The sequence below is a fragment of the Centropristis striata genome, chromosome 15, assembly GCF_030273125.1.
Source record: "Centropristis striata isolate RG_2023a ecotype Rhode Island chromosome 15, C.striata_1.0, whole genome shotgun sequence".
In the NCBI taxonomy this organism is placed as follows: Eukaryota; Metazoa; Chordata; class Actinopteri; order Perciformes; family Serranidae; genus Centropristis; species Centropristis striata.
Window position 1 is genome coordinate 33,654,373 of NC_081531.1, and position 12,991 is coordinate 33,667,363.

The window sequence follows — 12,991 nt, forward strand, 5'->3', positions numbered from 1 at the left end:
GCAGTAAAACTTAAAATTTTATGTTAAAAAAAGAAGAAAAAATTGTAAAAACTTCACACTTCATATAAAAGTAAAGAAATGTTTACGTTATTCTATAACATATACACATATATATATATATATATATATATATATATATATATATATATATATATATATATATATAAAGAAATTATCAGAAAAATAACTTATGGTTGTTTACGGTTATTTGACAGTAAGTGTTTACAACTTCTGCTGCCTATTTTCTTTTACAGTGCATATCATACTACTAATATTCTGTCAAACTTCACCAAGTATTGCTTAAGTCTTCTTTTTAAATCAATGCACTTTTTTCCATCAAAAAGCTGTCTATCAAACAGCCTAATTCCAAAAATGTTGGGACACAAAAACTCTACATACAGTATTCACAAAAACCAAAACCTTCCCAGTTTGAGCATTAGATATCAACTTAAATGTAGGTCGCAAAGTTTGACTGTTTCATTATGTTTTTCACAGCATCTTAACTTTAAAGTAGTTGGGGTTTTTGCATTTATGAAATAGGATTTTCAACATATTTGGGTTGGCTAAAAAATTGTTGTTAGTGCTCTATTTTCTTAGCCTGGGTATACCCAGACTGCCTTACGCGCTCAAATTTCATTTCGAACCTCCAGGCAGTCTGGAAACCAGAGAGGTTTCTTAGCCCTGTTTTAGGGATCCAATCACAGAGCGGGGAGGGACGGCAAGACGATGACGCGTACTACTCGACAGACGGAAGCTTGTAGTTTTGTAGTTTTCTTACGGATCCAACATGGCTGCAGCAGACACGCAACTCTCTTTAGCTGTAGACGGCGTTTTAAATAGTTTAGAGCCAAAGTTGATTTTAAAAGAAGAAAAATGTTTGACTTTACACTCCTGTTTCACCACCAAAAAGTTTTAGCCTTGCTTCAGACAGGATTTGTCCAAAGCCTAATCTACCAACTAGCCCCGCTACCGCTCGCTGCTGTAACCACGGTGATCTGGCTACGAGCCGGGGGACAGCGGAGCCCCCAGAGACCCCCAGCAGCTCGTCTATTGACCATAAAATCAGTGGATGTGTGTGGCTGAATAACATGAGGGGGAATAAGGCGTAAATATAAATAATCTTGCAGAAAGCGAGAACTGGAGAAGCAAAGCAGCAAGCAACACTCTCTCAGTCAGAGTCACAACATGCTGCAGAAAAACGTTGCAGAAGCAGAATTGAGCATTTTAGTCTCAAAGTAGAGATGGGCGAGTCTGGCTATGGAAACATCAATTTACAAAGTTTTTGCAAAGTTTGTCCTTGTATTGTTTATTCCCACCAGAGCTTGTTATTTTACCACAGCGCACTTCATTTTTCAGGAACACTCGAAAAGTAGAATACAGACACACTGATTGTTATCTGCAGTATCTGCAGACACATGAAGCTGTGTCTTCGCCTACAGTGTCGATCTGTAGAGAAGCCTTAACAGCTGGGAAGATCAGACAGCCGACTTATTCAAATTCTGTACTGGAGTTTATTTTTATATTTTATTATTATTTTATTTTATTATTTATTTATTTTTTGTGGTCAATGAACTGCAATTTATTTTGTTCTTCACCGTTAACCCTCTGAACCCCAACAAACTGTTTCAGGGAGTTTTTTTATATTTTCACATTTTACTCATTGTGTCCTTGTATGTCACTGCAATATTTAAAATCTATCTGTAAGTCCTGCAGCTCTATGGAATCAACACAATCATGGCAAGAAGTGGGAGCAACTAAAAAATGTCTTTTGTGCAGAATAACAGTTATAATGACATAATCCATAAAATCCCCCCAAAATTAAAATGAAATAAAATTGATTTCATATATACAACACTTTTTCAAGTGCCTACATGTGTCATGAATATTGGAGGAAAAAAATTGGTCTCCACATGCTATACATATAAATGAGTGTGACAGAAATCACAATTTTAAGCTTCTTTTTTGTTACTTTTTCTCACAGAAAGGGGCTTCAGATTTAAAGATACTTTTTAAAGATATGCATATAGTGTATATGCCTACATATGCTCCCATGTACTTTTAAAATATATGCATCATTTTATTCTTCATTGCATCAAAACACCCCCAATTTTTATACCTATATGAACATTTTAATGCAGAAGATTTTTCAGAGAGTTTAATATGTCCCATTGACCTAAAATCCAGAGTGTAGACACTGCATGGGTGCAGTGTGTTTGCCTGCATTGGGCTGCAGGCAGAACAGCCCATCCAGGCTAGTGTAGTGCTATTACTGCACCAGTGGGATACAGTAATACAGTACAATACTGTATGATGCAGTTTGCACCCTGGTTGCATGCTTCTTGTGTTTTTCTAGTCTACTCTATGATAGTAATCTGGGGCTGCATGCACAACTTCCTCATGATGTCCCATATTGAACTTTGCCAGATTTATTGCAGGTCTATAGAATTCATTCACACTTGAAATGATTATTTGTGATGCTACAGCAGGTTCAAACTACAGTGCAATCACTAAACTACCACAAAGAAAATGTTTCAAGAGGAAGATCATTTGCAAGTTATTCTCTGTCTACAATGTTGCAGTGAACAAACTACTGCAGAGTCAGTTATGTTAACTTTCAATAAGCCAAACCCAAACACAGGCCGGGAGAGAATGGGAACGTTGATTAAGAATTATGAATTTAAGTTTTCTCTGGGGGCTGTTGACCCCATAAGAGGTTTTTAATATCCTCCACCCACAGCTTTCCTTTTACACTAGATGTCACCACAACATTGATTGCAGTATTTGTCATATTTGTGGTGGTACTTCCAGCTTCTGTCCTGCAGAGGGAACTCTTCTTTTGCAGCATCAGAAGAAAGTTCCCCAGAAAACAACACTTCGGTGGGAGTGGTGGTGTGAAAAGTAAATTAAGCGCCATTATATATAACGTTGTTTTTTGGTTGTTGTTTTTTTAAAGGAGCACCAAAATCAGATATTTTTTGAGTCACAGGGTCATTAGCAATAAATCTATGTTCTATCTGTGAGAAGTGGGATAAACCGGAGGAAAGTAAAACTAATTCCCGTGCCGTGGCTGACAGTGTGTGTGTGTGTGTGTGTGTGTGTGTGTGTGTGTGTGTTGGAGTGAGAGCCATCCTCATTTAACAGTGAGCGCTGCTCTGCGGATGCCGATGCAGCTGCTCCGCACACCGGCGGCACAGCGGCGCAGCTCAACCTCCGGACGCGGACCACATATCAGGTAAGACCGGCTCATGTCGCATGTGCAAATAATGTTTGGACATCTCAGTGATAGAAGGGGATCTAACATTTTAACATTGCGCACATCAGAAGCATGTGTGGCTCTTTCCCCTGCATGATGACAACCTCCGCATGCAGTGAGGGGAGCTCAGCTGCAGTTTGCTGCAGAGCCAAAGCACTGCATGGGCGTAGTCCTATCTGCATTTGGGCTGCAGGGAGAGCAGAACATCCAGGCCCGCTATCACTGGGTTAGCGGGCACGATTGCCTAATAAATAGTGCTGTTTATAGTCTGCATAACTGTCTTTAAATTTGATAAGCATTCTGTGTTTTTTTTTCTGCATGAAAGAGTGCAGTGATGGTTTTCGGAGGCTGCTTGTGTGCAACTTTCTCATGTTGTCCCGTGTTGAACTCACGCAGGGAATAAGGTGCTGTGAAGGTTATTGATCTGACACCAGTCATCATGGAGCTGCATATGTTCGCCACCGCCTGTCTCATCCTCGGCAGGATAATGATGACGCATCAAACTACTCACAGTATGTGTCTTTTCTTTTGTATATGTTTATTTTCAGAATGTTTGAAAACCGTGGCAATAATTTGAGGTCGTTGCAGCCCAAAAAGATTTGGGAGTTGGGCACGCATCTATTTAGGCCTAGTGTGGGGGATTGTTTCAAAAAGAAAATTTGTAAATAAAACGTTATAAAATGCCTGTTGTTAAGTATGTAAGTATATATATATATTTCATGTTATATATATACATTTTTATCTTATATTTTTTACAGTGTACTGCAGCAAATGTGTCATTGCCCAATTTCAGCTGTAAAGTTTAATTGGGATCAAGTAATACTATCATAGAAGTTTAAAAAATACTGGATGTAGTTAGTTTTAAGACAAATTATACCCTTAGACTGAATTGGATTTGAGTTGGAAAAGGGTCTGAAAGTGGCTACTGTCTGGACATGATGACATCATCGCATTGCATTACAGTGACATCATCCCCTTGGACTTTTTCATGCTCACTATTTTAAAATCAGACAGACCTAAATGAATAACATACTGGATATAACACATACATGTACTGTGAAGCCCTAAATTGTTCAATATTAAATAAACACATACATAATAACAAACAGACATTGTGTAAACTTGTTTAGCATGAGTCAGCATCAGAGGAAGCCAGAAGACCTGAAACTAATGATTGAGAGCATAAACTCATTATGAGAACTTTTACTGAGGTAATAAATCAAGTAAAAGTAGGATAATTTTCTCATAGATTCCCATGCAATCTGACTTTTTTTTGCAACCAGTCGCCCCCTGCTGGCTGTTAGAAAGAATGCAATTTTACTCAGAATGAATAATTTATTAACTCTACAACATCAGCAGTGTACTAAGTGCTGTCAACTAAGCTTGCTCACTCAGTTACTGTTCTTTACAGTGTAGCTTTTTATTTAAGCACTAAGATAAATTACATGGTATTCCAGTCAACCTATACGGGAAAACAGCAACATATTGAAGAAAACTAGCGATTGAGACTATAAGCTTATCATGAGAATGTTTACTGACGTGATAAATCAAGTCAGAAGTAGGGCAATTTTCCTATTGACTTACATACAATCTGACTTCTTTTTGCAACCAGTCCAGTCGCCTCCTGCTGGTCAGTAGAAAGAATGCAGCTTTCAGGCACTTCCACATTGGCTCTGAAGCTGTGACAGTCTTTGTGTAATTACTCTCACTTCCAGAGGGGGGACACAAACAGTCTGCACCACAATTTTTAACTTTAATATCTAAGGCGGTTTATGGGTTAGCGTATGTGACGGTCAACAGATTTTGGTTTTGAAATAAGAAAACCAAAATCAGAAAACAAGCCCCTTCATGATATTCATTTGGTAACAGGGTAACAAAAAAATGAAAATAACCTGGAAAACAGGTCATCAGCTAGGGGTTTAGACAGTGGCGGTTCTAGACCAATTTCACTGTGGGGGCCAAGGAGGGGCCAGTTTAGATGATATTTAAGCATTCAAAACCTTTATTTTAGCTTGTTTAAACATCTCATGTAAGTATATTTGGAAGATACATATACATTGATTTAAACAATGAGACTTACCAACAATAACAGTTTTTTTGTATGACAATGACATTTTTTCATATTTGTGCACATCCACTTTTTTTATTTTGAAAGTGCAGTATAGTGAGAAGGATCTTTATATATATATATATATATATATATATATATATATATATATACACACACACGTGGACAAAATTGTTGGTACCCCTTAGTTAATGAAAGAAAAACCCACAATGGTCACAGAAATAACTTGATAAAATTTATAAAAATTAACCAATGAAAATCCAACATTGATTTTGAACCGCGGTTCAACAGCATTATTTGAAAAAATAAACTCATGAAACAGGCTTGGACAAAAATGATGGCACCCCTAGAAAAGACTGAAAATAATGTGACCAAAGGGACATGTTAAATCAAGGTGTGTCCACTTATTAGCATCAGACGTCTCTACAATATTGTAATCAGTCAGTGGGCCTATATATAGGGGTACAGATAGTCACTGTGCTGTTTGGTGACATGGTGTGTACCACACTCAACATGGACCAGAGGAAGCGAAGGAAAGAGTTGTCTCAGGAGATTTAAAAAAATATATAGACAAGCATGTTAAAGGTAAAGGCCATGAGACCATCTCCAAGCAGCTTGATGTTCATGTGACTACAGTTGCACATAATATTCAGAAATTTAAGATCCATGGGACTGTAGCCAACCTCCCTGGACGTGGCCGCAGGAGGAAAATTGATGACAAATCAAAGAGACGGATAATATGAATGGTAACAAAAGAGCCCAGAACAACTTATAAAGGGATTAAAGGTGAACTTCAAGCTCAAGGAACATCAGGTTCAGATCGCACCGTCCGTCGTTGTTTGAGCCGAAGTGGACTTGATGGGAGACGACCATGGAGGACACCACTGTTGAAAACAAATCATAAAAAAGCCAGACTGGAATTTGTTGACAAGCCACACAGCTTCTGGGAGAATGTTCTATGGAAAGATGAGACAAAAATGGCAATTTTTTGCCAAGGCACAGCAGCTCTATGTTCACAGAGGAAAAAATGAAGCATGTTAAGAAAAGAACATTGTCCCTACTGTGAAACATAGTGGAGGCTCTGTTATGTTCTGGGGCTGCTTTGCTGCATCTGGCATAGGATGTCTTGAATCTGCACAGGGTACAAGGAAATCTCAAGACAATCAAGGGATTCTAGAGAGAAATTTGCTGGCCAGTGTCAGAAAGCTTGGTCTCAGTCACAGGTCATGGGTCCTGCAACAGGATAATGACCCAAAACACAGCTAGAAACACCCAAGAATGGCTAAGAGGAAAACATTGGACCATTCTAAAGTGGCCTATTAGCCCCGACCTAAATCCTATTGAGCATCTTTGGAAGAAGCTGAAACATGCCGTCTGGAAAAGGCACCCTTCAAACCTGAGACAACTGGAGCAGTTTGCTCATAAGGAGTGGGCCAAAATACCTGCCGAGAGGTGCAGAAGTCTCATTGACAGTTACAGGGATCATTTGATTGCAGTGATTGCCTCAAAAGATTGTGCAACAAAATATTAAGTTAAGGGTACCATCATTTTTGTCCAAGCCTGTTTCATGAGTTTATTTTTTAAAATAATTCTGTTGAAGCATGGTTCAAAAGCAATGTCTGACTTTCATTGGTTAATTTTAATAGAATTTTTATTTAGTATTACTTTTGTCAGAATCAAGTTATTTCTGTGACCATTGTGAGTTTTTCTTTTATTAACCGAGGGGTACCAACAATTTTGTCCACGTGTGTATATATATACATATATATATATATATATATATATATGTATATATATATATATAAAGATCCTGCAACCATATACACACAATATTTTATTGCACAATTAAACTAGTATATAATGTACACATTCTAGATTCCTTTTGAATGAGATATTGTTTGAACAAAAAAAAGGTAAAAATGTTCCATTGTTCATTGTTATACATTGATAATTTTATTATTAATTTGACACAGGGGCCACAGCAGGGGCCAAAGGCTTCTTCACAGGGGCAGGGGCCCCTGTAGGCCCCTGTGTAGAACCGCCACTGGGTTTAGAGGGTTAACTTCCTACAATTCACATTGAAAATAACATGTGGTCTTATTTTTGTCATGTCATAAGCTACAACCATTCTGGTCATCCTTGTTTGAGTTCTTCACCAAGGCCCTTAATCATCCATGTAACCCAGACCCGTTCACTGTGTTGTTTGTGTGGCTAATCCAGATAGTGTAAAAAGTAGTTATGAAGCTATTAAAGGCTATCTCCCTTTCAACATTGTTAGCCAGAAAGTTAATTCTACAGTTTTGGAAATCTGAAAGGGCTCCCACGTTTGAAATGTGGTTGAGAGAGCTGGGAAATGTATTACACTTGGAGAAAATCAGGTACATCATATCTACTAAAGAGGATATCTTTTTTAAAATATGGCAACCTTTTCTTGATTAAATGTCTAAAAACTGAATTAGTGTTATTCTATTGCTGTGCCATTTATGTTATACCTTTGTTTTGTTTGTCTAATGTCAAAAACTCTGTCAAAAAAACCAAAACATATTGTTCTGTGTAGCTCCACCATTTATCTCTAATTTGTATACATCATTTGTATATATTTTTCTGTTATGAAAATAATAAAAATAAATACACAAAAAAGAAAATAACACGTGGTTTGGATCTTTTTCAGTGAACCCGGTGTCTACGTATCTGTTCGCGCCCCGCGGTCCTCAGATGTTCCCGTGTCTAACTTACCTGGAGCGAAACGTCCGGGTGGACTGTGAGTTTCCGCCCACCTACCAGGTGCCCGGCCCGTACTGTGAGTACCGTCAGGACAGCCGCCTGGTGGGCAGCACCTACCCCAACGCCGTCATCTACGTCACCATAGAGGACCGCAGGAGGAGCAACGTCAGCCTGGTCAGTCCCAATCTGTGTCGCCTCACTTGGGCCCCGCTGGCTGACGAGAAGCCTTTCACCTACACCTGCAGGGTTTACCAGGGCAACACCTGGAAAGAGAACAGCATGGCCGTCCATCACAGTGAGTAGAGTTCACATCAGATTGTTATTCAAGTATTTGTTTCTTTTTTTTTTCAAACTTCTCTTTATTGGGTTTTTTTTCTTTCACTCACATACAGTACAGGCCAAAAGTTTGGACACACCTTCTCATTCAATGTGTTTCCTTTATTTTCATGACTATTGACATTGTAAATTCATCAAAACTATTAATGAACACATGTGGAATTATGTACTTAACAAAAAAGTGTGAAATAACTGAAAACATGTCTTATATTCTAGTAAGCAAAGGGTGGTTACTTTGAGGAATCTAAAATAAAAGACATGTTTTCAGTTATTTCACACTTTTTTTGTTAAGTACATAATTCCATATGTGTTTATTCATAGTTTTGATGCCTTCAGTGAGAATCTACAATGTAAATAGTCATGAAAATAAAGAAAAATGCATTGAATGAGATGGGTGTGTCCAAACTTTTGGCCTGTGCTGTACAAAAATAAAGAATGTACATGTTCATTTATGCTTAAAATCAACACGAAAGAACAGAATTATAGTAGAAAAATGAAAGCAATTTAAAAAAAAGCCCACAAAAAAAAAAAAACTGCAAACAAACAAACAAAAACAAAAAAAACCGAGGTGGAGTCAAATCAAATATCAAAACAAAAATAAGGTTTACAAATAAAAAAGATTTAAATATTAATAATACAACTCTGAGGATGTGAAGTTTTCCAAAATTTACATTTGTTAATTTTTCATGGGGTTATATTTAGTATAATAATCCATAAATGGCTGCCACATTGTGTAAAAGGTCATTTTGTGTCTTTTTTTTGTCATTTTGTATCTTTTTTTTATAATTTTCTGGTCAATTTGTGTAATTTTTGGTAATTTTGTGTCTTTTTTTTTTGTCATTTTGTCTTTTTTGGTAATTTTGTTTCTTTTTGGGGTCATTTTGTGTCTTTTTTTGGTCATTTTGTCATTTTGTCTTTTTTGGCCTTTTTTTGTGTGTTTTTTGGTCATTTTGTGTGTTTTTTTGGTCATTTTGTGTCTTTTTTGGTCATTTTGTTTCCTTTTTTGGTCATTTTTGGTCCTTTTTTGGTCATTTTGTTTCATTTTTTTTCCTTTCCCAGGGTGAATTTTATTCTTTCTAACTGCAAATGTTTCATTATATCGTTCATTAAAGTTTGATAGACTGGAGGAAGGTCTTTGTTTCTTATCTAAGCTCACATTCTGCTCTGTTACAGGGCTTCTTCCAATCTGCTCTGCAATCAGCGTGATGTTCAAGTCAGCGCCATGGTTTTTGTCACTGGTGATGTCACTTCCTGTGGCGGTGGGTCTTCTGAGTCCATGAACTGTCACTTTCACAGGGTAACCACTCAAAGGGACCTTTCTTACATGATCTGTGACTCACTCTGGCTTGATGGTTAGTGGTTGACTCCATGTGGGATGATTTTATTTTCTATTATTTTAGTTTTTTAGGGCAGAGAAGTCATGAAAACAAAACTCTAGTTAAAAAAAAAACGGGTGAAATGAATCCTAAATCTTGAGGTATGAAAGATTTTATGTAACAAACCTCATTCTCACCACTGTACCTTCATCAAAAGGGGAAAAAAATCAATACAATATCAAATGCAACAGTGTTTATTTTCTATTATAATGGCAGGTTTTTAATCTGTTGCCTTGATCAGGTCTCCCTTGTAAATAAGATTGGGACCTTTATCTCTATAAACAATCATATCGTTAATGGAAAAATAAATATTAATTTTGTGTTTTGTATTTTTTTGTTAAAGAAAAACAGATGCTTCCTATAGATTTATATTGCATCTTATTACTGTTCTGAAACCAAATGGGTTAGATTATATACACTGACATCAAACGTAGAGACGTTCCCTCAAACACTACAGAGCCTTCTGATTGGATTGATTAGGCTCGGTCTGTTCACACCCTTTATTTCAATTCGGACAATATTACAGTCCCACACGTTTGCTCAATTATAGATGTAGTATGTAACTTCGACAGGTATTCAAGTGGCTGACATGGCTATTGAGTATTAGTAATGAATAACTGCTCAAACACTGCCTTTCCTGTTAGCAACGCTAATCTCTGACACCTTCATTACCTTTAAGTGGAATTAAAGGGTTAGTTTGGATTATTTTAAGTGGGGTTGCATGAGGTTCTTATCCACAGTAAATTTATTACCTACAGCGATAGTTCTCAACCTTTTTGAGTCGCAACCCCCAATTTAACATCCATGTTGTCCACGACCCAGAAACTCACACGCACAGTTCAGATCACCCAAAAAAGAAACAAAATGACCAAAAAAGGAAACAAAATGACCAAAAAAGACACAAAATGACCAAAAAAACACACACAATGACCAAAAAACACACAAAATGACAAAAAAGACAAAATGACAAAAGAGACAAAATGACAAAATGACCAAAAAAAGACACAAAATGACCCCAAAAAGAAACAAAATTACCAAAAAAGACAAAATGACTAAAAAAAACACAAAATTACCAAAAATGACACAAATTGACCAGAAAATTATTAAAAAAAAGACACAAAATGACAACAAAAAAAGACACAAAATGACAAAAAAAAAAAACCCCACAAAATGATAAAAAAAAAAAGACATTAAATGACCACAAGGACTAAAACACATTAACACATGAACACTTTAACACAGTGGAGACAGAGCTGACTTCCAAAATGATTTGGCGACCCCCAGAAATCATCTCGCGACCCCAATTGGGGTCCCGACCCCAAGGTTGAGAACAGCTGACCTACAGTATATGGCAGTCAGCATGCCCCCAACAACAAAAATATATTATAGTCACCTAAAACGGTCAATATCAGTTTAAGTGGACGATACATTTGGAATATTTTCAAGGCTTTACTTTCTATACTGTAGGAGTATATGCAAGGAGAAATTAGTTTATGCTCCCTTTAAAGTCACCAGTTTCTTTTGACAAAAATAGTAATTTTACATGCAGAACACAGGAGTTGCTGTGATACCACAGCCTTGATCAGTTTGTTTGTGTTGTTGTGAGACTTTGGTGAATCCAAAACAAGCCTTTAAAACACCAAAGCCACAAAAATAACACAAACTAACTAACTGATTGAGACAAGGGTACACCAACAACTCCTGTGTCCTGCTCATAGACTGTATATAGATAATGGACGTAGTCACCGTGACGTCACCCATTGGTTTGTGGCCCGTTGGAAGCCTCGAGTTCAGCGTTACACTCGTCGCCATCTTGCGTCGCCATCTTGTTTCCGATACAGGAAGCAGACCATATTTGGACTGTGGAGGGGGAGAGGGATCTGATCACTGACTACAGCCTCTCTACACCTCAACCTGACTGAGAGAAGCCACTGCTAATTCATGTTAGCATTAATTGGGATGTTAGTTTCAGCTAGCAAAAAACAAAAACAAAATGTATCTTTCTTACCTCAGAAAACTGAGCTGCGACTCCTTGGAGTGTCTGTTAGTCCAACCAAACGCTGAACAAGACATTTTTACTGAACAAAACGTTCAAATAAACTGTCATTAAGTGAAAATACAGTGAAAGGGTCAAAGTTATGAGACCAAATCGGTAAACGTCCTCTTTTCTATCTATATAACGTTATATATAACTTTATTGACTCGTTGCCGTGGATACGCATTACTCTGCTTCTCTCCTGGTGACTGCTCGCCTTGTCAGTGACCTGTCAATCAAAGGTAGCCCCGCCCAAATCATACGGTTCTTTATCTTCTATTTTCTTCTAAATGGGGCCATTATTAGAACTATTGACATCAAATTGTCTTGAAGATAATTTTTAACTAGTGATTGAGACCATAATGTTGTCCTGAAAAAAATTTCTGAGGTAATAAATCAAGTCAGAAGTGTTCAAATTTTGCACTGAAATGAATGGGCAGATTTTTTTTGCAGCCAAACTTAGCGCCCCCTGCTGGAATTTTCGGTGGATTGCAGGCTTAAGGCACTTCCTGGTTGGCCTCCATGCTCAGACACGGAGATTGCCGCCTGGTTCTTCATGGTAAAATGACTGTTTTTGTCAATGGAGTCTGGTGGCTTTGAAGAGAGCGCAGATAACAGCTTCAGTTTCCACTGCGTAAAAACTAAACAAGGCTGTCCGTCAGCAAGGTAAAGTGGTGAAAATATTCTAAATATAAGGTACACTTGAACTGATACTGATTTATTATGCAGACGATCATCTACTGTAGGTCATATGCTAACTGTGGTTAAATACCTCATACAACCCCATTTCAAATAATCCAAACCATCCCTTAAAAGCGTAGGCTATGTACTGGGTGAGCTTCACCTGGTTACAGCAAAGCAGCTGAAGTACAGTCTCTTTTCTACTCCCCTTGGACAGCAATAAGACAAACACTTGATTGGTTTGACCTTTGGGAAAAGACTCTAATGTCAGTGCACCATGTTTCACTCAGTGCTTTGATGCTTATCTGCCCTAACGCCTAAAAAGACATGCAGATGCGTGACTGTTTTACCTGCTAGTTTGCAAAGTCCGATACTGCAGCTAAATGATTTTCTTCTGCAGCTCAAGTAATAGCTGATGGACAGATATTGCTAAAATGGTTCATGGTGGGAACACGTTTAATGTTTTGCACAGCAAATGTTCATTGTTTAAAGTAGACACCACTCTCCTGTACAAGTAG

At 37.6% G+C, this 12,991-nt stretch overlaps 1 protein-coding gene across 2 annotated transcripts; it reads left to right on the forward strand.

Moving 5' to 3' along the window:
• The first annotated feature begins 3,123 nt into the window (after positions 1-3,123).
• On the forward strand, positions 3,124-9,834 carry si:ch211-215c18.3 (uncharacterized). Of its 2 annotated transcripts, XM_059351732.1 has the most exons (4): positions 3,124-3,232; positions 3,650-3,765; positions 7,993-8,340; positions 9,555-9,834. In XM_059351732.1, the coding sequence occupies exons 2-4, from the start codon at positions 3,693-3,695 to the stop codon at positions 9,659-9,661; spliced, it is 528 nt and encodes a 175-aa protein (XP_059207715.1). In that variant the 5' UTR covers positions 3,124-3,232; positions 3,650-3,692; the 3' UTR covers positions 9,662-9,834. The 2 variants fall into 2 exon arrangements, with proteins under 2 accessions (XP_059207715.1, XP_059207714.1); XM_059351731.1 differs by lacking the exon at positions 3,124-3,232 and having other exon boundaries at positions 3,333-3,765.
• The last annotated feature ends 3,157 nt before the right edge of the window (positions 9,835-12,991 follow it).